Raw genomic sequence first — 27191 nt, 5'->3', positions numbered from 1 at the left:
CAAGTCTGTATAGTTTTCATTTTGAAGCAGCTTTTGCCTATCCAGGTCTACTTATTCTTAACTCAGAAGAAAACCTGTATTTCTATTCTAAAATGTGTACTATGTATGTATTGTGTGTATTTTAAATGTATTTATATGGTTGCATATATTTATAATTGTAATTTGAAAGTAATAATTTGTATATTCTAGCAAAAATTATATATTGAAAGGTTGACATTACAACCATATCAATAAAAAAATAGATCAAGTGATTCCTTCCTCACATGCACAACTCTTTTTCCCACAGAGAGAAAATTGAGACTTCCAATCCAATACGCACATGATGGTTTCTTGGTAGGCTGCCAGACATTCAGAATTTCTATTTAAGCCGTTATCAAAGTCTGGTATATCTAGAGTATGATCCTTAGAGAAGATTTAATAGGATGGGGAGTGGACCCGACATGGCCACATTCAGATCCCTAGAGATTCTACAACCTGCAGCCATGTCTATTCTTTCATAGACCTCCTTCCCTCCAAAAGTTCTTAACTAAAACACAATATCAAAACACGTGCAATTCTGTACCCATATCCTCCCTACAGGCCAAGACATATCTAAATCACTCAGTTTACACTGAGACAACCTCCACAGGAACTGGTACATGAAAACAACAATTTTCTGTTGGGTTGTCTCAGGTTCAAATCCACCTTCAGAGCCTTCATAACAGAGAACGCTATGGCCCAGCATATGCCATCTGTATTCCTTTCCATCTGCCTCACTCACTCTAGCAGCTCCTTGCCTTTCACTCATGCGTGCTGTCATTCACTTGGGTAAAGGCTGAAAGGGTACTCTACACAGATAGAATAAACGGGGAGGGAGCCGGGGGTCACCAAATGTCACCAGCATTTTATTGGTCAGCACGACGAAAGGATGGGGAAGTTCATCGAACCTGCCTCCCTCCATCTGTTCACATTTCAGGTGAAAGGGGTTTGTTCAAGCCTCTTTAAACCCACCTTGACTTTGCAGGTGTGACCTATATTCTTGAGATTCCAAACTATAAATATCACCACATGACTGTATTGCAAAAGCCTGTGGTTCCACTGCCCAGTTGAACAAGTAATGAAACCAGAGTCAACCCTGATATGTAACCCCTCAACAAAGCATTGGATGTCCTATTGCCTAATTGGGGCCCTCTCAACACCCACTGATCTCCTCATGGTTAGGGCTGGCTCTAGATTTTCTTCCTCTCTAGGTCAGTCGAAAGGGGTTCCTATCCCCACTTGAAAAGGCCACCTTGTCACAATACCAACCGATCATACACGCTGTACTGAAGACATAGGATTTATAACTGAATCACATACACGGTACGTAAAATACTAGGCACCAACTATTCCTCCACACACTGCAGATACTGGGCTTACTACCCACTTATGCACATAGGTCAATCAAGGTCAATAGGTACACTACAAACTCACACGCAGTACTCCAAAGACTAGGTATGTTACTCACTAAAATGCATGTACACACATCATGAACAAAGGATATGCTACTTACTGCAAAGCCACACGCACCTGAGCTGGTGTTAAAATAGAATCGCTGAACTCTGCGATCCGTGCAAATGTCTGGCAGGCTGATGGGGTGTGGGAGCCTCCGCCACTCATACCAAATGGCTGTCGTGCCATCATTGGCCACTTCTAGGACAGATGAGGCCTTGTCCCCTGCAAGAGCCTCAAAAGTAACCCGTGCTGAGATGCCAATCTCCTCCTATGGAAATTATGGAAAATAAGATGCAGATATTGAGGACAAATGGGAAACACGAGGGATATCAACACTGTTCATGTACTTTCCAGCTTTTGCACTGTAGCCCCTACTTAGCATCTAGCTCTGTCTTTGCACTCACATTACTATTGCTATTGTATAGTTCCTAGGCTTTTTCAATTCTGTTACTGGTTATGTTCTCCCCACTCCTGCGGATTTCCATAACCTTTATGTGAAGGAGAAATGTATCATTCAATGTGTTAATGATCCCGTGGAATACATGCACAACATGCTTAATTTACTGTTTTTAACGTCTCTTGTATTTATTCTCTTTCTCTTCTCTCCTTCTCTCTTGACGCCTCAAATCCCTCTTTAAAGGTTATTTAGTGCAGACCATGACCAGTTTGGTAGGTGATAGAGATAGTGTTGGCTAGGCATCTTGGTAATGGGAAAAAGTGGCTCTTTTACCACTTAGTCAAATGAGGAGTAACTAAAAAAGTGGCGTTAATTCCTCAGATGCTAATTTAGCCAGTGGAATTACCTTAAAAAAATGGAGGAATTAGCACATAATTTCACCAATTTACAAGTATGGCTAACACTGAAATAGCACTAAAACAGGAGCTAATTCCTTCAAACCAACAGTGCAGTTGCCTCCATCCAAAAGGTTGAGGTAAATGCATCAAATGAAGGCCCTGATGAACCCAATTGGTTACAAAAGGGTATTTAGAGCCCTCACACTCACCTAACTCACTTCCCACCATCTTGCAGTGTGGAAACAGAAAAATTGATATGAGGCCGGGAAGCCCAAAGGAAACACACCAACACAGGTTACAAAGGACATACAAAGCGCTTTATTCAAAGATACAACAATTACCAAAAGTCAATTGACATACGGATAGCTATTCGGCCCTCAGAGTAACAGGACGAACCATCAACGGTAGTTCGCCGTGTTAGTGTGAGAGACCGAACATTGGGATACTCGGGTTTTTATACTTTTTATCCAGCTCTGGCCAACCCCCTCACAAGTTAACTATTCTCAGAACCAAATCTAGGGTTCGTAGCCAGGTCAATCCCATAATGTATGCATTTTGATCAGTTCCGCTGATACAGTTGTTCATTTACACATAGGTCAGGGAGAGGACAAGGTCTCAGTTCGCGACCCTAACAAGTGGCCTGCGGACATATTATTTATTCACGTGTGCGGAGGTCACAACGGCCAGAATCCCACTCGAAACGTCATTCGGCCTCCATTTTGTTGTTCAGGGTGACTTCCACACTACAAGAGAACCTAAAATGGCGGCTAAATCCAAGATGGCGATTTACACAATACATTAAGGTCAAGACCTTGCCGCGGAATATATGTACACAATGTTTTTAGACAACTTGGCGTAGGCCAACATACATTCAAACAATGCGATAGGAGGTACAATATTATTTTGATTTCCACAGACCCTCCTTTTGGCCTATGCCAAGTGCTAAACATCATCCCTAATACTTTCGAAAATAACTCCATGTATTATCATCCATAGATTCCGCATCATTGTCTGTAATGTCTATAGCCATAAGGTTGTTCATAAAAGCCTCTTGTACCATGAATTCTTTAGATGCTGTACCTGGGGTATATATTTTATGCCCTATTGCGCTTACTGCTTGAGCACAACACCCCCTAACATTCCACACATACTTGGGAGGCATTGAAAACAACAACAAAGAAATAACAGAATCCCTAAAATAACCATAATAACGGAAAGCACCTTCCAACCCCAAGATCGCAAAGAATCCCAAAACCAAGCAATAAGGTTCCAGTCTCCTACAGGGATATGGACTTCAGAACTGAGAGTATGTAAGTTCTGAATTGCTTTAAAAATTGTTGGTGAGGAGTCTGGTAAGAAAACACAACAAGCGGACCCTACTAATTTGCATACTCCGCCTCTTTCTGCCAAAATGACATCTAATGCCATCCGATTTTGAAGTGCTACCAATCTTATTGCCTTTTGCTCTAAGGTCATATTGTAGAGTATGTCCGTGGTCCGGTTGATCGTTCTCTCCAGTACCCTTGCTAATCCCCTAATGTTATCCGAGTTTGCTATTTGTCCCCAAAAGGCCACAACCGATTTAGCTATGTCCTCCAATACTTGCCCAGGGGTATCTCCGTTGTTGTCTCGCCGTGGGCGAGCCTTAGAAATCTCTAACGTACTTGCTACAAATACCCCGGGTAACAATATTCCTAAATAACAGGTTCCCTGCCAATCCTTGGGCAACCAGGGAAATGCTAAACTACCACAAACAAAATAAACAGGCCCCCCTACATACAGAGGCCTGTTTTCCCCAGTCAAATTTACAATATTTTTACAAGCTTCAAAATCTCCCATTGGCCTAGTGCCATTTCTCTGTACACAGAAGGGAACCGAGTCAGGACTATGATTTACAGAATAAGACGGAGGTACAGCGTCCTTATTGCCTATCGGAGCCATTTTAAAGGAAATCAGAGTTTGAAAAGGAAGAGATAGTTTATCAGACGGCCTAATAGAAGCGACGTTAGGTTTACTTCTATTGGCGAAAAGCGAGCATCCCAGGGGAGTCAATTCACGTTTCTCAAAACCATTTAAATTAGTTCCATCAAAGTTCCCTGAGATGCTATCATTCCATCGGCCAAAGAATAGTGCTCTAAGAGAGGCATAGCAAGAAGTCGTTAAAGGTAGAGGATGTATATACCATCCCAGTCCCTTGTTCCCATGTTGCGGTAAATGAGTACAAATCCAACAATTACTCTTATTAAAAATGGCATGAGTAGCATTCATTACTATCATCAGAGTATTATTATAATACTTTTGTCTATGTTGGGAGTCTCTAGGGGACAGAGTGTGAAGGTGTACAGAGGGAGTCGAAACCGTTGGTACGATTTCAGTCGGTAATAAAGGTTTCAAAGGATAGATTTCTTCGAAATACCAAAGTCCTACAGCAGCAGTTGCAAAAATAACAATAATCATTATCAAAACACAACAGTACGTTTTCGGGGCCCAGGCACATTGTTCATTGTTCGATTTGGTCACCCCCTTATCTAAAAGTCCAGTGCGGGGAGCAGCGGTGAAGGTGGCAGGCATCGTAGTTTCTCGATCGACGGCCCCAATGTTCGTTGCTGGCGACACTACGGTCGCGGGTTTTCTTAGTCCTTCCCAACCCTAGCCAGCAGAATCCCTTTTTGCTCAACAAAACAAGACAATTTTCCGATCACTTCCTTTTCCAGATGCACGACACTCGTGCCGTAGTTCTATTTCCGTGGTCGAAGGTTGTACCTGATGGTACCCAAAATTGTGTGGTCTGAAAGCAAAGTATCGTCACTTCCTGAGGGAAGCGACGTGTCGGTGGCGACGGAAGTTGCAGAGCTCGAAACAGTATTTTCCGGAAGTGATTTTTCAAGAGAGTGCGGAGACGAAATGGACTGTTCCCCAAGCTCCTCAGGCTCAGAGAACTTCTTCGACGCACTCACAGCGTTGTTTGCTACTCCAAGATCAGAGACTGTAGCATCAGCGAGGGGTTCTGCTTCTTCTGTAACGTGTGGCGTCGGGTGAGGAAGTTTCTTGACGTGCGTCGCGTGAATCCAGTTCTTCTTTCCAGCCACCCGCACTGCTGTCCTGGTGACCAATAATACCTGATGGGGTCCCCGCCAGCGAGGCACGAGACAGGAAGACCTCTCGTAGGCCTTCACGAGGACCCAACTTCCGGGCTGTATATCGTGTCCTGGGCCCGAGAACTGTACAGGTAAAGCAGCATGCACCTGGTGGTAGATGAAATACAGGTTTTTAGTTAACTGGTTACAGAAGTCTACAAGCAATACGTTTTCCACCTCCCTCAGGGCTTTAGGTTTTGGGAGACCCCAAATGTTAGCAGGTCTCCCCATTACTACTTCAAATGGAGAAAGCCCAGTTCTAGTCTGAGGTGTGGTACGCATAGCTAATAACACAATAGGCAAGGCATCTGGCCATTTTAGTTTGGTATCAGCACATGTTTTTGCAAGTTTATTCTTTAAAATACCGTTGTGTCTTTCTACTAACCCAGCACTTTGAGGATGCCTAGCTGAATGAAATTGTTTCTCAATACACAGGGCTGTACATATTTGTAAAATTACTGCTGCGATAAAGTGAGGACCATTGTCCGACCAAATTATCCTCGGGAGCCCAAATCGAGGAAAGAATTCTTTTACCATAATCTTTGCAGTAGTCATGGCGGTAGCATCTTTGACGGGGAAAGCCTCGACCCATTTACTGAAGGCACAAATGATTACAAGAACATATTTTAAATTATTACATCGCTCCATTTCAATAAAATCAAAATGTATAACCTCAAAGGGGACAGAAGGGGGCCCAAAACTTCCCCTTGGAGCCACTGTCCCCTTACCCACATTGTGCTGTAGGCAGATCATTCAGTTCTGGACATGTCTCTTTGCAGTGTCCAGAATCTTGTCATTCACCCAGACCTGTTCTAACATTCTCGTGATCTGCTGGGCACACACATGCGGAGGACCGTGTGCCATCGTAACCATCGCCAATACATAAGAATCAGGAAGCAACCATTTCCCTTCGGATGTATCCACCCAACACCCTTCGTCATCCAGTTTCCCCATTCCTTCAGCCCACTTTCTAGATTCTTCCATCGTGGCATCAGTCTGAATATCTCGCACAGACCCAATACCTTCATCCATTATGCAAACATCTCTCATTTCCCTCGAGGTATACATGTCCGTGCTAAGGTCTGTGGCCGTTTGTCTGGCTATCAAATCCGCAAAAGCGTTCCCTTTGCCCACATCATCTATGACCTTGCCATGTGCTGCACATTTTATGATCGCTAACCTTTTAAGGAGTGAGAGCGCCGAAAGTAATTGCACTATCAAAGGGCCATGCTGAATCTTGGTCCCATGTGAGGTCAGGAACCCTCTTTCCGACCAAAGTTTTCCGAAGTTGTGAGCCACCCCAAATGCGTACTGACTATCAGTATATATATTTACTCTTCGCCCTTGGGAAAGTTTACAAGCTCGGGTCAACGCTATAATCTCTGCGGCCTGCGCGGAGTTATGCAAAATTCTCTTAGCTTCGACAATTTTGTTCAATGTAGTAACTGCATAAGCAGCTGTAGATGTACCATTCGAAAGTTTGAAGCAGGAGCCATCGCAAAACAGCTCCCCTTCTGCATTATCCAAAGGAGTATCTATGAGATCTATCCTGCCCTTCGTTTCTTGTTCGGTGGTATACAGGCAGTCATGTGATTCTTTGTCACCGCAAACAGTGTTTTGCGGGAAAGGTAAAAGTTCAGCCGGATTGAGAACACAACACCTCTTAATTTGAATATGAGGGGCAAACAGAATTAGTTCATACCTTGTTAACCGTGCAGAGGTGAGGTGTTGCGTTTGGGTTTTGTTCAATAGGATATCAACAGAGTGAGGTACCATCAAAATCAAATCATGGCCTAGGACCATTCCCTCACTCTGTTTTACAGACGCGGCAGAGGCAGCAACAGCACGCAAACATCTTGGCAAAGCGCATGCGACAGGATCAAGGGCGGATGAGTAGTAGCCGCACGGCCTATTCTTCCCTCCGTGTTCCTGTGTTAACACAGCCAAAGCACATCCATCACATTCATGCACAAACAACACAAAGGCCTTGTCATAATTTGGAGTACCCAGAACCGGTGCCGAACATAGCGCGGTTTTGAGAAGCTCAAATGATCGTTGATGTTCCGATTTCCATGGCAGTGGCAGAGAAGAACAAGTTACTTCTTACCTTGTAACGTTCTTTCGACGGGATGTTCCCCGACGTATTCCTCATCTTAGATATCTCCTTCCAGCTCTGCTGGCCTCGGAAATTTTTTTCTCTAGAGGGCGCTGCGCGTCGACGTCCTCCGAGTCGATGTCCCTCGACAGCCGCCGTATCGACGTCGACGTCATCCTGCCTATAAAGGCCGCGCGCAGCGTCCGTTGCTCAGTTCCGTTTTGTAGCCCACAATAATACTTTCTGGACTAGACTAATCACCCTGAAGGAGCGTAGGCTGCAACAACACGGGAAGTAGAACTGCGGGGATGGATGGGAAGGCCGATGAGGAATACGTCGGAGGAACATCCCGTCGAAAGAACGTTACAAGGTAAGAAGTAACTTGTTCTTCGAAGGGATTGTGTCCTCCGACGTATTCCTCATTTTAGATAGGCTCCCATAGCAGTATTCTATTATTGGAGGAGGGAGTACTGACTTCACGCTGTCTTCTATTGATGAATAGAATGCATTACAGCCCTTCCAAACCTAGTCTCTTGACTGGAGGAGGAATCCAAATTGTAAAAACGTGTAAAGGTATGGACAGACGACCATGTAGCGGCCGCACAGATGTCTTTAACCGGCACGCCTCTTTTGAGGGCCGATGAAGCTGCAATACCTCTGGTCGAATGAGCCCTAAGGTTTTGAGGGGGCTCTTTCCCTGCCAGTTTATAACATTCCAAAATGGCTAGAATGATCCATCTGGAAATGGTCTGCTTAGTTATTGGTAACCCCAGCTTGTGACCTGTGTAACCTACAAACAGCTGGTCTGCCTGTCTTATCCTGGCTAGTCTACTGATGTAAAAACTTAAAGCCCTTCTAGGGTCTAGCCTGTGTAACCTCTCTTCCTCTTTCCCCGGGTGAGGAGGAGGATAGAAAGATGGTAGGGTAATCTTCTGAGTGATATGGAATTCAGAAACCACCTTTGGGAGGAAATTAGGCTTCACTTGCAGGACAACTTTGTCTTTGTGAAATATTGTGTGAGGGGTTTACAAGAAAGAGCTTGTAATTCGCTCACCCTTCTAGCAGATGTAAGTGCTATTAATAAAACAGTTTTAAGGGTAAGGAATCTTAACGAACAAGAATGGAGTGGTTCGAAAGGTGTGCCCATCAGGAAAGTTAGTACTAAGTTTAAATCCCATAGGGGAACTTGGAATGGTCTTGGGGGATAAACATTGGTTAACCCCTTTAGAAACTGTATTACCAAGGGTAATTTGAAATAGGATGGTTCTTCCGCAGTGCGCTTAAAGATGGATAGTGCTGCGAGATAGCCCTTAATGGTGCCAACTTGAAGGCCTGAATTCGCCAAATATAGAAGGAAGGACAAAACCATTGGTGTACCACATGAAAAAGGGTCGATATTCTGTTCTCTACACCAGCTGCAAAATCTGTTCCAACGGCAGCGGTATAAAGACTTTGTTGCTGGCCTACTTGCCCAAAGCAACACCTCCATAACATCATCAGGGAGTTCCCAATCCTTGTACCTCAACCTTTCAGAAGCCAAGCGTGAAGGTTGAGGGTTTTGATGTCTGGATGGAGAACCTGACCTCCCTTCTGTGAGAGTAGATTCTCTCTGAATGGAAGTCGAATTGGAGGGCAGATGGACAAGTCTAGAAGGTCCGGGTACCACGTTCTTCTGGCCCAATCCGGGGCAATTAGGATCATGGTTCTCCGGAATCTTCTCAACCTCCTGATCATTTGAGGAATGACAGGGACCGGTGGGAACGCGTACAGAAGCGGAAACTCCCAGTCCACTATGAACGCGTCTCCCAGAGCTCCTCTCGAGGGAATTCCCTTGAGCAGAACAGATCGCATTTCCTGTTGACGCTGGTGGCGAACAGATCCACCTGAGGGGTTCCCCAAAGGGCGAAGATCTCTTGAAGGACTTCCTGAGCTAGTTCCCACTCGTGGGAGACTGTGCTCTGCCTGCTCAGAGCGTCCGCTGTCAAGTTCTTCTCTCCGGCTAGGTGAACTGCCGATAGAGAGATTCCTTCTTGGATTGCCCAAAACCAGAGCTGCATCGCCTCTCTGCACAGGGGTAGTGATCCTACGCCTCCTCTTTTGTTGAGGTAATGCATGGCCACTGTGTTGTCCGTCATTATCAGGACGTTTTTCCCTTGTACAGCTGGCAGGAACGCCTTCAGCGCAAGTCTGATGGCTCTCAGCTCTAACAGGTTGATATGTAGTCAGCCCAAATGGCAGCACTCGAAATTGATAGTGAGAGTTGCCAATTGTGAACCTCAGGTATTTCCTGTGCTTGAGATGGATAGGCACATGGAAATAAGCGTCCTGAAGGTCCAGAGATACCAACCAGTCCTGGAACTGAAGGGCCTGGAGGATCTGAGAAAGAGTGACCATCTTGAATTTGTCTTTTCTGAGGAATTTGTTCAATTCTCGCAAGTCCAAGATGGGTCTCAGTCCTCCGTCTTTCTTTGGAATGAGAAAGTAAGGGGAGTACCAGCCCTTGTTCCTCTCCGCTGCAGGTACCGGTTCTATGGCACCTTTCTCTAGCAGGTCCAAAATTTCCTGCAAGAGGAGCGGATCTGGAGCTTTCTGAGAGCTGATCCCCGGTGGATGACTCTGAGGTATGCGTAGGAGAGGCAGGCAGTAACCTTGGGCAACTGTTTCCAATGCCCAAGCATCTGACGTGATAGCCTGCCATTCCGCCAGATGTTGAGTCAACCTGCCTCCCACAGGTGTCCTGTGAGGGAAGTCCTCAGAGTGGTTTTGGGGCGGCTGATGCAGATGCCGATGGTAAAGAGGCACCTGCTGTTGCTGCGGCTTTTGAATATCTACCCCGTCCACCTCGGGTAGTTCTTCTTTGTCCCCTTTGAGCCGGTCGTCCTCTACCTCTTCCGAATGCGGAGTAGAAGCGAAAGGACTTGCCTCTCGCAGAGGTTCCTGTGGGACGAAAAGGTGTCTGACGGATTGCAGCGCCTAGGGATTTTGCTGCTGCTTTTGAAGTTTGCAGTTTTTCTAAACTGTCATCCGCCTTTTTCCCAAACAAAGAAGAGCCATCGAATGGCATGTTCAAGAGCCTGGCTTGCACATCTGGGGCAAAACCAGACTTTCTCAACCAAGCAAATCTCCTGGTTTTTGTACTTGCCGCCATTGCTCTGCTGATACTGTCAGCCGAATCAATGCCCGTCTGGAGGGATTCGCACATAGCGTCTTTACCGTCCTGTATGATATTCAGGAACGCTTCCCTTTCTTCTCCCTCCGGGATGCAGTCAGCCGCTGTAGAAGCACACTCCCAAAGTGTATGGCTGAATCGAGCAAGGGTGCAAGTAGCATTCACAGATTTTAACGCCATGCTACATGCCGAAAAAACTTTCTTTGCCATAGCATCATATTTTTTATCATCCCTGTCCTGTGGGACGGTAGGATAAGCCGTCTTGACATCGGTAGAAGATGCTGCCTGTACCACCAGACTTTCTGGGGATGGGTTTTTGACAAAAACTCCGGGTCTGTAGAAGATACCCTGTATTTTGTAGACAGTTTTTTATTTACTGCCGGGACGACATCTGGGGTTTCCCAGTTCGTCATAATCTTCCTCTGAAGAGCTTTATGAAAAGGCACCACAGGATCCTCCTGTGGGCCTTTATCAAGAATATCCGTGAGGTCATCTTGTTGGAAAGATTGTGAAGGTGCAGACCACCCCATAAACTCTGTGATCCTGGCCATTAAGGCTCTATAGGGGGTTTCAGCATGCTCCCCCGGGTCTGGCCTAGCAAACTCCACCTCAGGGGAAGTGTCTAACCCACTTGCCTCATGTAAGGAATCATGAAGATCCTTTAACCTGCGTTCTTCAGAGGAAAATTCCTCTCTAATTGGGGTTACAGGTCCCTGCAACTCAAATGTGTCTTCCTGTTCAGACAATTCACCCTCTTCCAAAATTGAGGACATAGTTCTCAATTGTTCTGAACTCATAAAGGGTGTAAATCCCATCTCCAAGGCAGAGGGTGCCGAACTTGTCATTATCGGCCTCGAAAACATCGATGTTGTCGACGCCGAAGGCTTCGAGCGTGGCGTCGAAAACAAAGGTGGAGGCCTCAATGACCTCGACAGAATTGGGATTCTGCTCGACAATCTCGAAGCCATTGTCATCGAGGACCTGGGGATAGTCACTGGGTGTGTCGTGACCGTGACTTTTCTTGGCGTCGACGCTGGTGTCGAAGCTGGCGTCGAGTCGACAGACCCGTGTGTTGAAGGTCCCTTCGACAACGGCGTCGAAGACACCGACCTCGGCGTCGACGGAACCTTCGTCGACGGCGTCGACGGAACCTTCGAGGAAGGTTTGGAGGTCATAGTCCTACTCGAGGGTTCGAGACGCGCTCGAGAGGTTTCCTTCGCCGGGTACTGCGAATCGCGGCGTTTTTGACCTTCGGGTCTTTCGACCAGAGCATCGCTCTCGGCAGTCTTCGAGGGGATCGAGGCCGCTTTCTCGAAGACGCTCATCATATTTTTGTGGAATTCCTCCCATTCAGCCCGGGAACTATGTTTCGTGGGGCAAGGGATTCTTTTTGGCGAAACAGAGGAAGAGGAAGACGGAGAAGGGGATCTTCGACGTCTCCTCTTCGAGTGCTTCGATCTCGAGGAGTGATGGGACCCACTCCGAGACCTGGAGCGCGAATGGTGACGAGGAGACGAATGTCTCGACTTCGTCGACGAAGAAGAAGCTTTGAAAGTCTTACCTTTCTCCAGCTTCCCCCTACGCTCCTTCAGGGCCTTAGCTGTTATGGACATACAGTCCTCGCACTCTGAACAATGGTGTTCAGCTCCCAAACACCACAGACAAACTCTGTGCGGGTCAGTCAGTGACATCTTTTTTCCACAATCTCGGCATTTTTTGAAGCCGGATCGAGGAGTTGTCGGTTCCGACGAGGAAGCCATCGAGTACTGACAAAAACTGAGCAACGGTATTCCGAGGCACTGAGTAAGCGCGGAAAAACGGAACTGAGCAACGGACGCTGCGCGCGGCCTTTATAGGCAGGATGACGTCGACGTCGATACGGCGGCTGTCGAGGGACATCGACTCGGAGGACGTCGACGCGCAGCGCCCTCTAGAGAAAATGTTTTCCAAGGCCAGCAGAGCTGGAAGGAGATATCTAAGATGAGGAATACGTCGGAGGACACAATCCCTTCGAAATGCCCTTCTTCGTCAAAGCCAACATCGGTTTTACCACTAGTGCGAAATTCGGGATCCACAACCTACAGTAGGAAGCCATACCTATCAGGGCTCTGACTTCCTTCTGCGTATTTGGAACAGACATGCCAGAAATGTGTTTTATTCTTTCAGGTGTCAATCTTCTCCCCTCCTTTGACAGGAGGTAGCCTAGATAGGCAACCTCCTGACAACAATATTGAAATTTTTTAAGCAAAGCTTTGTGACCATTTTTAGCTAGATGAACAAGCAACAGTATAGTGCCTTCTTTGCAGGCATTCTCAGAATCTGCAGCCAAAAGCAAATCGTCTACATATTGAAGCAGCGTGCAAGTAGGTGGCAATTCAAGGGTGTCGAGCTGCTCTTTCAAGGCTCTACTATAAATACTAAGACTTTCAGTATACCCTTGAGGTGCCCTTGTAAATGTAAATGAGCGTCCCCCTAAGGTGAACGCAAACAGATATCTGCTTTCTTTATGTATCGGGATGCTAAAGAAGGCGTTTTTCAGATCCACAACACTAAAGTGCGTAGCCGTAGCAGGGATCATTGTTAAAATCGTCATCACATCAGGCACAATTGGAAATTGTGGGGCGACCACTCGGTTAATAGCACGAAGATCAATTATAAACCGGTATGGAATTGCATTGTCGCCTTTCTTATATACGGGTAAGATCGGACTGTTACACAAACTACCTGTAATCTCTTCGATCACCCCACGATGCACAAAATTGGAGACAATGCATTTCAAAGCACGTTCGCCTTCAGCTGATATTTTATACTGTGGAATGCGTGGCAGTTTCACCCCATGTTTCAGGACTATTTTAACGGGCTCAATATGTAACACTCCGACATCATTGTCGTCCACCGCCCACAAACATTCCAGAACAATGCTAAACTCGGGAGGTAAAGGTCGAATCAAGAACTGAGAATTAGGAAGTTGCTGTGGTGAAACCGTTAGCCGTACTCCATCCGAAGAACAATGAATTACTGCATTCAATTTCTTTAACAAATTCAACCCCAGCAAATTCTCTCCACAGTTCGAAGTGAGAAGAAAGGGACAATCGTCCGTAAAGGGACCCAAAGAAACAGATACCGGTGCAGAAACCGGACAAACAGTTGGTACACCAGAAAACCCTATGGAAACATTTGTTTGCCCTGACAGTGGGATGTTTGGAACCCGAGAATGATCAATGGAGCACTTCTGTGCTCCAGTGTCAATCAAAAACTGGTGTTTCCTATTCCCCACTAATAATTCAACGTAGGGGCCTTTTTGATTAACGGGAATAGGCAAAGGTTCCAAACCCTGCTTCGGGCAATCCTAATAATACAGAGCCTCGTCAGAAGGAAGCTCTTCAGAAAGGTAGGCAGTAGAAGGGTGATCAAATATGTTTCTCGAGTCCATACTCGAGGACTGATTTTCCCGTGAAAAAGGTTGCTGAGAATCTTGTAAAAGTTGACCTCTGTCAGGGTCCCCTGCTCCAGGGCGGCCCCCTAGGTCGTCTACCCATACCTCCTAACGCATTGTTTGACCTCTGGCGAAGGACAGGGCACTGTGCTCGCCAATGACCTTCCTGGCGACAACAGGCACATTGATTAACATTCACAGTACTTAGAGGAGCATTTCCTTTTGGAACGTACTGACCTCTAGTCTGTGTCGTACCTCCTCTGGGGTTTCTAACAATTTGCTGCAATAATACTTTGGTTTTCAAATCACTCTTTCTCTTTTCGATTTTCTCCTTTTCATTATTAACACGGTTCCCATAATACTGAGCCATGTGCAAAACCTCAGATTGAGATTTTGCCTGCCAAGCGCTCTCTGAGGACATAATTTGTGACTGGATGTCAGGTAACAATCCACGTACAAATTTGTCCACAAACAACCTCTTTCCCGACTCTGTACCTAAATCCTGTCCACTGAAGTTAGAAAATACCTGCTCGAATCTATTAAAAAATTTGGTGGCGTCTTCAGTTTTCCCTTGGACACAGGCCGTAAGCTTGTCCCAAATAATCCTTTTCTCTGGAATTATAGTTTTTAGTTTAGCGACAATCCTATCAGGTAAAGTAAGTATTACCTGTGGCGGTTTCTCACCAGCTGGTCTTTCTCCATCAATTCTAATCATGTTTGCCCACGTATCTCCCAACCCCGGCACATCATCTATTGTCCGAACCTGTTTCCATACATCTACGGGTAGGAGTACAGGAAATAACAAGTCAATGTCACTCAAGGTGAACACAGAGGACTGTAGAACGGACTCTATTTCTTTGTAAAACCCCGTCGGGTTTTTCCTAATATCGGGAACTGATTGTCTAATTGTGTTCACTTCCTGTCGTGAAAACGTGACGTGAACAAATTGCGATACATAATGTGCAGGGATATCCACCGCGGGGGCACCAGTCCCAGCGTTGGCGGGGATCTCAACTTTTGGGACAAAGGTCGGAGGAACCTCTCTCATAGGCAACTGAGATATAGGTACCTCCGGCCGCTTACTAAGCAATAGAGCCAGGTCGAGCGCTAAGGCAGCTGTAGAAGTTTCGGGCGAAAAAGCCCTTTTACAAATCCCCAATAATTCCATGGGGCAACTAACCCTCTTCCTTACACATTCCTCTTGCAGGTGCTGTACCATCACCTGAATTACTTTTCTTTACATCTCTGCTGTATACTGACTATACGTGTCGCACACTTCGTCTGGCGGTATCGATGAATCGGAGATCCATCGAACCGCATCTTTTGTACAAATTCGTACTTCCTCAGGTGCTGTTCTTCGCACGGAAAGAACCGTTTCTGTACATATATTCTATCGTCCTCATCATCCTCATCTCGTGATTTTTCAAAGTCTTTCCTAAACTCAAACAATCTTTCAACATGTCATATACTTTCTGCTCTGTGTCCCTCGAAAGTGCCAAAGTATTCAGATCTCTCACCCCTTGTCGAAGATCCGAATTTTGTAACCTTCCCCACATCACACACAAATGAGTCCCCAAACCTTCGATAAAGACATTTTTCTCGGGAAAACTATTCAAATTAGATAATGTAGAAAAAACATTAGCTTGATCACCTTTCTCCATGCAATGCTTAGCCCATGCAAACAATTCCTGTTTCCTATCTGCAGAAACAGTACTACGAGTCACAACCTTTGACCCTGCACCTGGATCAACTTCAATCAATACGGGGCCACTCGGGAGCGGAGGTATAGGTAAATTTAATAAAGGTGCAACTATCGGTGCAGGGGAAAGGGGCGGTGCGATAGGCGGAGGAACAACAACCAAAGGACTAGGAACAATAGGCTGTACAGGGGGAACAGGAATAACAACAGGCGCGACAACAGGAAAAAATAGGAGCATACGGAGGGGGCGCTGAGGCATCGGGCCTGCGTTCATTTAATAATTTTTCAATAAATTCCTCAGAAACATAGAAATCTTTAGACGGGTAAATTTTTTGGACTCCGAATGAAAAGGCTCTATCCATATTTTTAACTAATTCTGACAGCTTTTCTTTATCATATAATAATGCTTTTTCAGCGTTTGTTTTATGACGTCGTGCATGTTTATCCCTACTTTTAAGCTGCTGCAATGCTTCTTTCTTCCAATTTTGTAACACATCAAAGGCTGCTGGTCTAGCCTTTTTCTTTAACAAGATCGATTCTAAGTATTCAATACGGGGGATCTCGAAACTACCATTGATTGGCCACTGAAATTCGGAGGCATGTCTGGTCTGTCTGTGCCAAATATCATTAAATACGATACTTCCAATGCCATACTTACAGTACATAGTACACGCCGGCGACCCCTCCTGTGGTGCCGGGAAGCTAAATTCCAAAGATTGTCGATCGCTGCGGAACAGAGCCCTAAAACAGCTAGACAATTTCCCAGGCATTTCTCAAAAAATTGGTGTTACCTGGTCCAATAATTGTGTCTGCAGATACAATACGCCAAATTCAAAGTGTCAGGGTTAAATTAAGAGCCGGGTCACGACTGCACCTGATCAAACCTAAGGAGGACCGTACGGTTTACCAAAGAACTTACCTAACGAATGTTACCTTGTGTTTGGTGGTTTCGGCAAATCTGCCCGCCTCAAAATTGGACCCTCGTCAAGATGCCGTGTCAGACCACACGACTATCGTCCAAGGATCGGATCGTGCAGCGCTGCCGAGGTATCGCGTCTCGATTGGTCGGGCCCGCAGAATCACACCGTCCGATCCCGGTGCGATAGTCTGCGTCAACCTTCAATGATCCGGCATCAATCTCGAGGGTCCCTATTCGGGCGCCAACTGTGGAAACATAAAAATTGATATGAGGCCGGGAAGCCCAAAGGAAACACACCAACACAGGTTACAAAGGACATACAAAGCGCTTTATTCAAAGATACAACAATTACCAAAAGTCAATTGACATACGGATAGCTATTCGGCCCTCAGAGTAACAGGACGAACCATCAACGGTAGTTCGCCGTGTTAGTGTGAGAGACCGAACATTGGGATACTCGGGTTTTTATACTTTTTATCCAGCTCTGGCCAACCCCCTCACAAGTTAACTATTCTCAGAACCAAACCTAGGGTTCGTAGCCAGGTCAATCCCATAATGTATGCATTTTGATCAGTTCCGCTGATACAGTTGTTCATTTACACATAGGTCAGGGAGAGGACAAGGTCTCAGTTCGCGACCCTAACAAGTGGCCTGCGGACATATTATTTATTCACGTGTGCGGAGGTCACAACGGCCAGAATCCCACTCGAAATGTCATTCGGCCTCCATTTTGTTGTTCAGGGTGACTTCCACACTACAAGAGAACCTAAAATGGCGGCTAAATCCAAGATGGCGATTTACACAATACATTAAGGTCAAGACCTTGCCGCGGAATATATGTACACGATGTTTTTAGACAACTTGGCGTAGGCCAACATACATTCAAACAATGCGATAGGAGGTACAATATTATTTTGATTTCCACAGCAGCTGCTACCGAACGCAAACTATATTCACTACCTCCTGCTCTATATTAACCTTCAGAGGCATGCAGTGCAGTAGGCAGAACGAATACAACCATGGCAAAGGTGGAGGAGACATTGGGTGAGTAAGCATCCCATTCCCCAATCCAGACCATCCACCTTGGCACTCTCTGACAAGCATGTGTTCCCATGTACCGCCTCAACAAGGACACCTCTTCATGGACCTGCTTACCCTGGTAAAATAACAAAAGGGCACCTGGCTAGGCCCTGATTTTCCCAGGTGGGTATATACTTATAAACTTACACAATAATCAGGGTGAGAGATCACACACACTTTCATAACTGTACCCCTATAGAGCTAAAGAAATTTCTAGATTTTTTGAGGGTCAAAAAGGGTTTTCAACCACAAGATTTTTAATACACATTTGTTTGTCATAGTAAAAAACAACCAGGCACACTTGTCAATTTACAATTTTGTACACAATACACATAAGTACAGTCCAGTCAAATTGACTCGATATTAGTGGACATAGAACACGTTTTTCCTTTTTGATCAACGGAACTCAATTTACAAATAACATGTGAGCACTAAAAGTTGCAGTGAACAAATATCAGTGTTAATAATGGACACTGAGATGGTGGGAAAGTCGTCAACACTATTGTGTTTCGGCCAAAAGAATAAAGCTATTTGGTAGAGATTGCATGTGGTTGGCCTTCATCAGGACGGTGGGACTGTGGGTCTCTGTCAAGAAATAATGACAAGAGGTGTGTGGTTCGGAAAGTGTGTAATCTCATATTGTAATTTCTCAGTGACATAAAGCCATTAATGCTGTATTTTAAATAACGGAGCGAAAGTATTAGGATAACACATCGCCGGGATAACCGTTTCCAAACTTTTGCTACGGTGAAGGGCTCGCGAGCTGTTCCCCCTGTTGCGATTGTAGGAGAACCGAGTTACCAGAGACTTGGTGGATGCAGGCTAACCCAACTGCCTTAGGAAACAAGGACAAGGGTGGAAAGACTGTGAGGCTATTGAGAACGGTTTCTCATAATGGAAAAGACGTCTCAGCATTGGGGTGATAATCCTCTTACCTCAATGGGAATAATTGTAGAGGTGCACACTCTATTCCTAGTGCGGGCAGAGTAGATAGGCACTGGTAGGAGATGACGACGTACTGGGATCTAATCCCGAAACTGCAAGAGGAAAAGCACACGTGACGTGGGCATCCTCCAAATACAAGTAGGCAGGTGCTAGGTGTGCCGCATTAAAAATAAAGGCGCTTGTACACAGTATGATACGGTGATACGGACGTGCAGGACTGTAGTGTCACAGCTATTGGCTGGGCACCAAACTAAAATGTGTCTTGGTACCGTAGGACTGCTGTTACGGTAAGATCAGCGGGAGGATGAGGGTCTGCAAAGAGTGTTTCAGGGAAAAAGTGCATGCTCGCCCCACGGTGGAGGACTGTGTAACCTACCCGCCCCCCCCGGGACATGCATGCCTTCATGTAGATGTTTAAGAGAGGAGCGGGTCAGTGACGTGACAATCCTCTGCTTGGCTGAGTCAACGCTCCAGAACTCCCTCCTCTGCTTACCCCGATAAAGGACAACCACCAGCAGGATTAATGTCTGAACTACCACCACCAACCCCCGCCTAAGCTGGTGGCTGGTGTCTGTCCTGCATGTATATGCCACCAGCGGCAGGTTTCAGCACACTGTGTTGATTGATTGATATTTTATTACTATCTCGCTCGTACACAAGTGTTTCAGAGCGCGACAAGGCAAGGGACGGGAACAGGGGAGAACAAAAACAGCGATCTTACTATGCCCAGTGACATTGAGAACGCGCAAGTGCATGGGAGAGGGGGAGGGGAAAAGTGCATGGAAGGGGGGAGAGGTGGAAAGTGCGAAGCAGAGGAGAAATAGATAAAGAACAATAAATAAATAATAAAGGCAACAAACAGTGGTAATGCAGCCAGCAATTTGCAAGTGCTAGGTTTAAGGCAGCAGACAGGGTAGGTCTGATAAGTGCAGGAAGAAAAAGGAGGGCTGTATGGGTACAGATACAGACCCCAGTGCAAGGGGTGGCCCGGAGGCAATGCGGGAGGGTGGCAGGATGAGCAGGTACCTGGGCCCAAAAGACAGAAGGTGGCCAGGTACACGGTGCCAAGAGAGAACAGATCAGCTGTTGGCAAGAAGCCTGACATGTTCCAGCTAACATACTCTGTAGTACTGGAACAGGTGGTCAAGGCACTAATCCGACACACACATCTCCCTGCCACCACCAGGCAGAAGTGAATGTCACCAAGGGATGCTTTCCCAAAGTCATTGCAGCTTTGGACTCCACCCACGGGCCTTTGGTACTCCTCCAGGCATCAGAGCAGGTATTCAGGAACCGGAAACAGCAGCACAAGATGAGCATACAAATAACCTGCGCAGCAGACCTGACAGTGAGCCCCTGCTGTGCCCGCTTTCCTGGCTCCACTCAGGATGCCATGGTGCTGTAGAACAGCACCCTGACAGGATAACATGGACTCCCACAGAGGAACTCTGACCTGGATCTTGGGTATGTAACTGTATGATACACATATGTGGAGGAGAACATTGGGTAGGAAGTTACCAAACCTGATTAGGATCACAGTCTTAGGTAACTCACATCCAGTTTCACAGAGGAGTAACGTCAGAACTGCAACGTCCTACTTGAATTACGACAACATACTAAGCACTCTATGAACCTGGTCAGAAAAGCACCAGTTAATGGGTATTCAGGTTGGTAGGCAAACTGGCATACCTAGCACCGTACACCCCTGAGTGCATTGGAACATGGTATGTAAAGCACCATAACGGGGCAGACAAGAAGAGAACACATCCTAAGTGTACAGCGGGCCAATTCTAGCAGGCACATGTGCAGTCAATTCATGAAACTTGAATCTGGAATGATGTGTGGATGGAGGCAATGAAGTGTAAATAAGTGGGATTCCCCTCACCTTACAAATGCAACCCATCAGAATCCATGACCTTAGAAGAACCAGAGTTTGTTGGCCTTGCACTTTACCAGCGTAATTTGTGATGAATCAGAGATGATTCTCCCAGAAACCCTGGCCTTGAACCCTTCGCCTGTGGCCAGGGAAACGCAGACGCTTCCTGATCCCGACGCTGTGGGTGGTGTTCTGCAGGAGGACCACATGGGAGAGGAATCGCGTCAGGAGAACTGGGAGAACCTCTTCACTAACTTCCCTCAAGACCCTACAATGTTAATGGCTTATCATAGAATTAAAACCATTGAAGGAAAAAATAACCAGAACATTGGGGACTTCGAGTCCCACAACGCCTTAAGTACTGAGACCAAGAAGTTGGATTCAGAGGCACTAAACTGCTGTATGCAGTTTAGTGATTCTAATGACCCACACATGAGCTGGAACTTTTGAATATTTAAGGTCCCCTCAGGTGGAGGCCATTAGAAGTAGCAGGTGGAATAGTTGCAAAGACTCCAAGTTGCAGTTGCAGCAGGCGAAGAAGGGAGATGCCGAGTAACCGCTATTCACAGAGCGGATGACGGTCCTGAGAATGTCTCCAGCATTGATGGCCTTAAATGCAGAGGTTGTGTAGTGGGAAGTTTTGTAAAAAGCTGTCCTCCTGGAAAGGCTCTTTATTGCATGCTGTGTTCCAGTGGCTGGCGACCACTGCAGTGTTTCAGGAGCAAGGAACGCTCCTTTCCCGACTGGCGCAGTCCGCAGGAAGCAAACCGAAGCAGTCTGCCATTCAGGAGACAGCTTAGAAAGCAGAAGGAACAGTGGTAGCGGAGCGAGCGGATGCATATACAGAAACCGGTGAGTTCACAATTGTCCGGTAACCCCGGTATGCTCCGAAATCGACCGCTGGCCACTAATGGTGATTCTGAATACCAAACTAATGCAGAAAAGTTGCACTAGGATAACGACTTTGTAAAAAGACAAGAAAGGAAAGGTTATAATTGTTATTAAAAAGAACATCGTGGTTGCCAAAGCCAAGAGAGGGCAATACTGAAACAAGTTAAAAATAACCATTATTGCCAAAGCCAAGAGAGGGCTATACTGTAGCAAGATAATTATAACCCTTATTTCCAGAGTGAGGATAAGGCAATAGTTGAAAAAGACATCAACAAGCATTGTCTAAGCCAAAGAAGAGCAAGTGTGACAAAAAGACATTGGGCCTCATTACAACCCTGGTGATAGCCGTGCCTGTAAAACAGGCCCGGCTGCCGCCGGAGTTGCCTTTTTTCCGGCGCCCAGAAATAGGCAATTACCGGGTCATTACGGGCTTGCCAGACCCAGTATTTGCCCATTCATGGGCGCCGTAAAAAATTATTTCCCATTCCCATTGAGCCCCCATGGGGCTCAATGGGAATGGGGAAGCCGGATGCACAGGCACCGTTATCAACGGTGCCTGTGCATCCGAAATGCTGTGCTCGCGGGTGACCTTCATTCCGCCAGGTCAGACCTGGTGGAATGAAAGGCACCCGCGTGCACAACTCGGAGTTTGCCCGTCCGGATACAACAGTACCAGCAAGCTTACCGGTACCGTTGTATCCGAAACGGCAAGCTCGTAATGAGGCCTAATATACTAATATTATAAGAAGCACAAACTTCAGTTCCCTATTAGACGGGGTGGGCCCACTAGGTCTTCCCATGGTGCACAATGAAGCATCATCACTTAAGAAGAGTATTTCACTCCTGAATTCTACTTTCTCTCCTTGCAATACAGCAAAGAGTGATGTATCCTGTGTATAAAGTTAGCATACTCGCTTTCCCAGCTTTCGGGAAAAGATCCTTTTAGTCTTGTTGTGCCGGATTTAACTGCTACGTCCTGCGTTTTAGGGCTAATCTCATCTCCTTACGATTCAATACTAATTTGTGATCTAATACGTGCTGATGAGATGTCTTCCTATTTGTTTTTTTTTGTTTTTCTTTTGACCGGTAGATGGACAACAGATTTGTATAGTCCACCCCCAACGTATGATTGTCAATAGTGGATTTTTCAATGGGTCTAGAAAGGTTTAAGGTTACTTGATTTACTGTCTTTCCATCCATTCTCAGATGGTTGCCATTATTGACCACTTCCATTTGGCACTTGGATTTAAATGGTACACCTGTACGATCTACCACCCAGATTAATTTGGGCCAATTATGACCACTTCTCTCAGAAGAAATTACATTGAGGGACCTTATGGCCATATTCAATTCTCTAGAAACAAAGATGTAGTCTATAACAGATGAAAGCGAACCCCTATTCCAGGTAGCGTGGCAGGTTGTGTTTTGTTCAAAATGGGCATTTGTCATATGCAGATCTCAACTGAGCATCAAATCGTGCCATAGATGTATTTTATCTTTAAATGTAGATGCTTTAGCATTATCTGTTTTTCTTTATTTAATCATTGCAGAATAGGGCATGTTGAAGTCGCCAAATATTATGACCGATGAAATGTCGTAATTATATCCTGCGTTGACTGCATCAACTATTTGGCCCAGAATATTTTTGAACTACAGATTAGCAGCACTCCAATAGATGTTAATAAGATACAGATGGCTCTGGGTGGAGGTTCGCTTCGTCAAACAGGTGTGAGTCTTTCTAAGTATAGTATGTTGCTGAAAAGCACTTTTATTGTAGTCTTTAATGTATTTAATGATGTCATATCTGGCTTTAGTATTGATTAGGGTAAGAAGCCTGGCTCTTGGCTTCCTGCTACTCCTCTAATAGCCGGGTTAACCAAAGCTGTAAAGTCATCCAGTGCTGGTTCCACACTTAACCAAGTCTCTTGTAGCCACACAAAATCGAGATCATTCCAAGGCAAGGCATCTTTCTGTGTTAGGTGTACAAACCCCCTTGTATTCCATGATACAAGAGTGTGCTTCCTTTCATCATTGACTTCATTAGCGCTTTGCAAATGCTTCCCTTTGAGTGCTAAGGTTGCTGGGAGCCAAGTCTGGGAAGCCTCAGCATTATTTAACTCAGAAACAAGTGCTTCTTTCCTAATGGTCTTTGGGAAATTGGTCTCTAGATAATGGTCGGGATAAGATTCTTACCCTTTTTGGTCTTTAGAGGGCCTTTTTGTGAGGTCCCTTAGATCAAAGACCATTAGCAAAAGGTTTGGTGCTGCAACAATCATTGAGTTCAGATGGATGTGAACTAGTTCTGCTCTTTCTTCTCTCCTAAATTCTATTATCGCAATGTCTTCAGTAGCGATATGATTTAGGAGTGGTATACAGTGACATAATCCAACCACATTTTGTCTATTTATAATCAAGCCATCCCCCGTATCTACCACTCTTTCCAGTCTTACACATTTTGAGTGGTCGTTTAATGGGATAGCAACACGTTTGACAAAGTTAGATTTTTCTTATTTGTTTCACACAAAAAATGTAAGTCTACTGGTCTGATAGCCCTATGAAGCGTGTCTCGCCCTAGTTTGTTCATGAGGTCTCATCGGAAGGCCATTTTATTTGGGGGTATTGTGTATGACTCTCTCTTTCTCGTTCCCTTACAGTACTACTCCGTTTAAGAGTAGAGGAGCAGTGGAGTCTTTTGAGTCTGCTTAATTGTCTTCCGATTCAGGTTCACTTCGTACTTAGTGGAATCCCTTGCATGCTGAGTCTGAAATTTGGCTACCAGGCATTCACGTTTTTCTGCTAGGGTAAAATAAAAGGGGAAACAGTGGAAGAATTTGTTAGGCTGGGTCTCACAAAATTTACAGAAGGTTTCACATGAGGCAGCAATAGATTTGATTTTTCTGCAATTGTGGTCATTACTGTATCTTCATCTCTTGTTGGTGGAATATCTGCTTCATCTTCTTCGAATGAGTAAACCAAAAGCTCCAGAAGATTACTGCACTCATCTTGCTGCAGCTGGTCTAGATCTTCTCTCCGTATTTTGTAGATATCCCTTTAATGTTAGATTTTGGCACTTTCAGCATTTTATCAGAGACCTCGCTCTTGGACTCTTTAGCAGGTAGAGTGAGTTTGTTTAGAACATTTCTAGAGTCATTGTCTCAAAACAGAGGGTATGATCTCAAAGAGGTCGGTACTTGGGTCTTCCTTTTTTCGCAATATCGGTTATGTTTGATCGGTCACGTTCTTCTCAGTAATCGTGGAAGAGTTGTCAAGGCAACCAGCGATAGTTCCAGAGCAGAGACCGGCATATGATTTAGAGCTTGAGGGGTCCTGATCATGGATGGGCCAACTCCCCTTTTGGGGCTCCCCTCCCTGATTTCCGTTGGATATACATCTACGTTGTTTGGACTTCTCTTGATAGATCACTATTTGTGCTGGCAATGCGTTTGCCTTCTAACAAATGGATCTCTTTAGGCATTATCTGGGTCTCCGGGGATTAGCTGTTGCTCCCTGTTGTTCCATTGTAGGCTTTGCGGTAATGTAGCCTTCCACAAAGATCATTTTTGTATGTAACATTGCCAACAAAGTTGTATGGTCCGTTAGCATTTCATGGATAGCTTCATAGAGCTTTATAAAAGGTGCCATTGCAATGGTGATTATAGACATCTCAGTTAGAGGATCTTGCTTGACAGGCCTTGATTGTTTAGATTCTGGGGGGCTGTTGGATGGGCATTCATCCTGGGTTTTATCCTTTTCTACGCCAGTATCCAGGTAATGGTTAGACATGTTACAGTTAAAGCACCCAGATGAGAAGCGGTCAGAATTTGATCCCCTCTGTTCTTTAGCAATATTGCTTATGTCCTCCTCTCCATTAGACCCTGATTGATCAGGCTCAGCCCTGCCAGATACTTGCTTATTATTCAAATGGTTATGATTCCTCCAGGTTACTTACTCGTTGCTTATTGTCATTTCATTACGCTTATGGTCCAAAGCTTTGACGGCCGATCTCAGGACTTCAATGCCCTGCTTTATATCCTCAAGTGATTTGATGGACAATTCAGATTGCTGATGGTCATAGCAGGCAGCCAGGGCTGCTTGGACAGCGTGATCCTTGTCATTCAAAGTGTTCACGCTCAGAGGAGATTCTCCGGGACTTTGGTCTCCCCAGGAGGTGTTAGAGTAAAGTCTAGGGTGTTTACGGGTTGATGTTATTTGAACCATCATCTCATTGTCTGGCTGAATTGCAATACTGCTTTTCACTGATTTGATGGATTTTTCCAATTGTGCCAATTCCTCTGTAGTACCCTCGTTTCAGAGCCACGCCATTTTCATTTAAGTAATGGAAGCATTGTCTTATCAGAGATAAAATTGGCCACCCTAGGCTCACAGATGCTTGATAGGTGAATCTTGTTGTTTGAATCAAAGGAGGCCACTTCCATAGCCCGACATTATCTGTTCTTCATTTTCCTGTGGCCCGTCACTTTGGATCTCCACATCGGCACAAACAATGTTAATGGGATTACTCCAAACAACCCCAAAAACTTCATGTTTGCCTGAGTGAGTTGCAACTCTGGTTGGCATTTCTCGCTTCCTGTATCTTTACTTCCATTATGGTTATCAATAAGGACAAGTGAACTAAGTGCTTTTTCAGATGGACCATTCATGATTTGAGCTGGAGACTGATCCACCAGCCGGTTAGAGAAATCAACTGATGATTCCCTGGCAGTTTCCCCCACCCTCTCCTGCTGAAAAGAGTTATAAGAGGATAAAACGGACACTATCATAGAATTGCCCTTATCATTGTTATCCGGTTGGCTGATATCCAGATCTTTGTCAGCCATAGTAGTCTGTTTACGAATAGTCGGGAGACCCAGACCGTCAGAGTAAGCAGTTATTTCAGCTCCGACATGGGGTAGGCCGTTGAGCAGCGGCTTGAGTGCCGAGGGCGTCGGAGGGATAAGAATAGAGAATTCTAAGGACTTACCTCCCCCTCCATGAGCATTAGGCTGGTAGGAAGCTGCAGAGCCAATACATTGTTCTTTGATGTGCCGAGGTCCAATAATGAGCATGCAGAGCTGTTCCAATAGCTTCTCAAGCTTTCAGTACAGTCCATAGGGATTCGGCTTTCCGGCGGGTCATATTTTCCTGATTTCTTGGAAATAGTGGACATAGAGAGTCATGCAGTCAGTCCGGCCACTCGGGACAGTGGTTGGATTGGAGATTGACTGGACTCGACGAAGGACTCCGCACCTGATCTAGTGCATTAAAGCTTTTCCTTAAAGTGGCAGCATCCGCTTCAGCAGTCAGCGGACAGTAGCTCAGACATGAGCTGCGTTGATCTATTCCAACAAACGGTACACTGATGATCCTGCATCCAGTCCTTAAGACGAGTGAATGGACTCGACGCAGGACTCGCCGCAGGACTCTGCGCAGGCGCTAAACGCCTGATCTGGTGGATAAAAGCTTTTCCTTAAAGTGGCAGCGTCCGCTTCACCAGGCAGTAGCTCAGATGTAAGCTGCGTTAATCTATTCCAACAAACAGTAAAATAATATTACACATATCATAGATTCAATTGCAGCACAATTCACAAATACTGCAACACTAACATAGTAATGCACATTATATGCCTTAAAATGAACATAATGAACTGCCAATTTAAATATTTGACAATTAAACAG

General features: G+C 45.5%; 1 protein-coding gene across 2 annotated transcripts in view; it reads right to left on the bottom strand.

Annotated features, from left to right (window-relative positions):
• MYCBPAP (MYCBP associated protein) overlaps positions 1–27191 on the bottom strand; it is a 1263051-nt gene that overhangs the window by 648259 nt on the left and 587601 nt on the right. For both annotated transcript variants that reach the window (XM_069654887.1, XM_069654888.1), the window contains one exon: positions 1549–1741. In XM_069654887.1, coding sequence (XP_069510988.1) covers positions 1549–1741 — 193 coding nt within the window. The remainder of the gene's footprint in view (positions 1–1548; positions 1742–27191) is intronic.

This window comes from Ambystoma mexicanum, chromosome 3q (genome assembly GCF_040938575.1).
Source record: "Ambystoma mexicanum isolate Mex_15411 chromosome 3q, UKY_AmexF1_1, whole genome shotgun sequence".
In the NCBI taxonomy this organism is placed as follows: Eukaryota; Metazoa; Chordata; class Amphibia; order Caudata; family Ambystomatidae; genus Ambystoma; species Ambystoma mexicanum.
The sequence above is the reverse complement of the archived record's forward strand: the minus strand, read 5'-3'. Positions and strand labels throughout refer to the sequence as shown.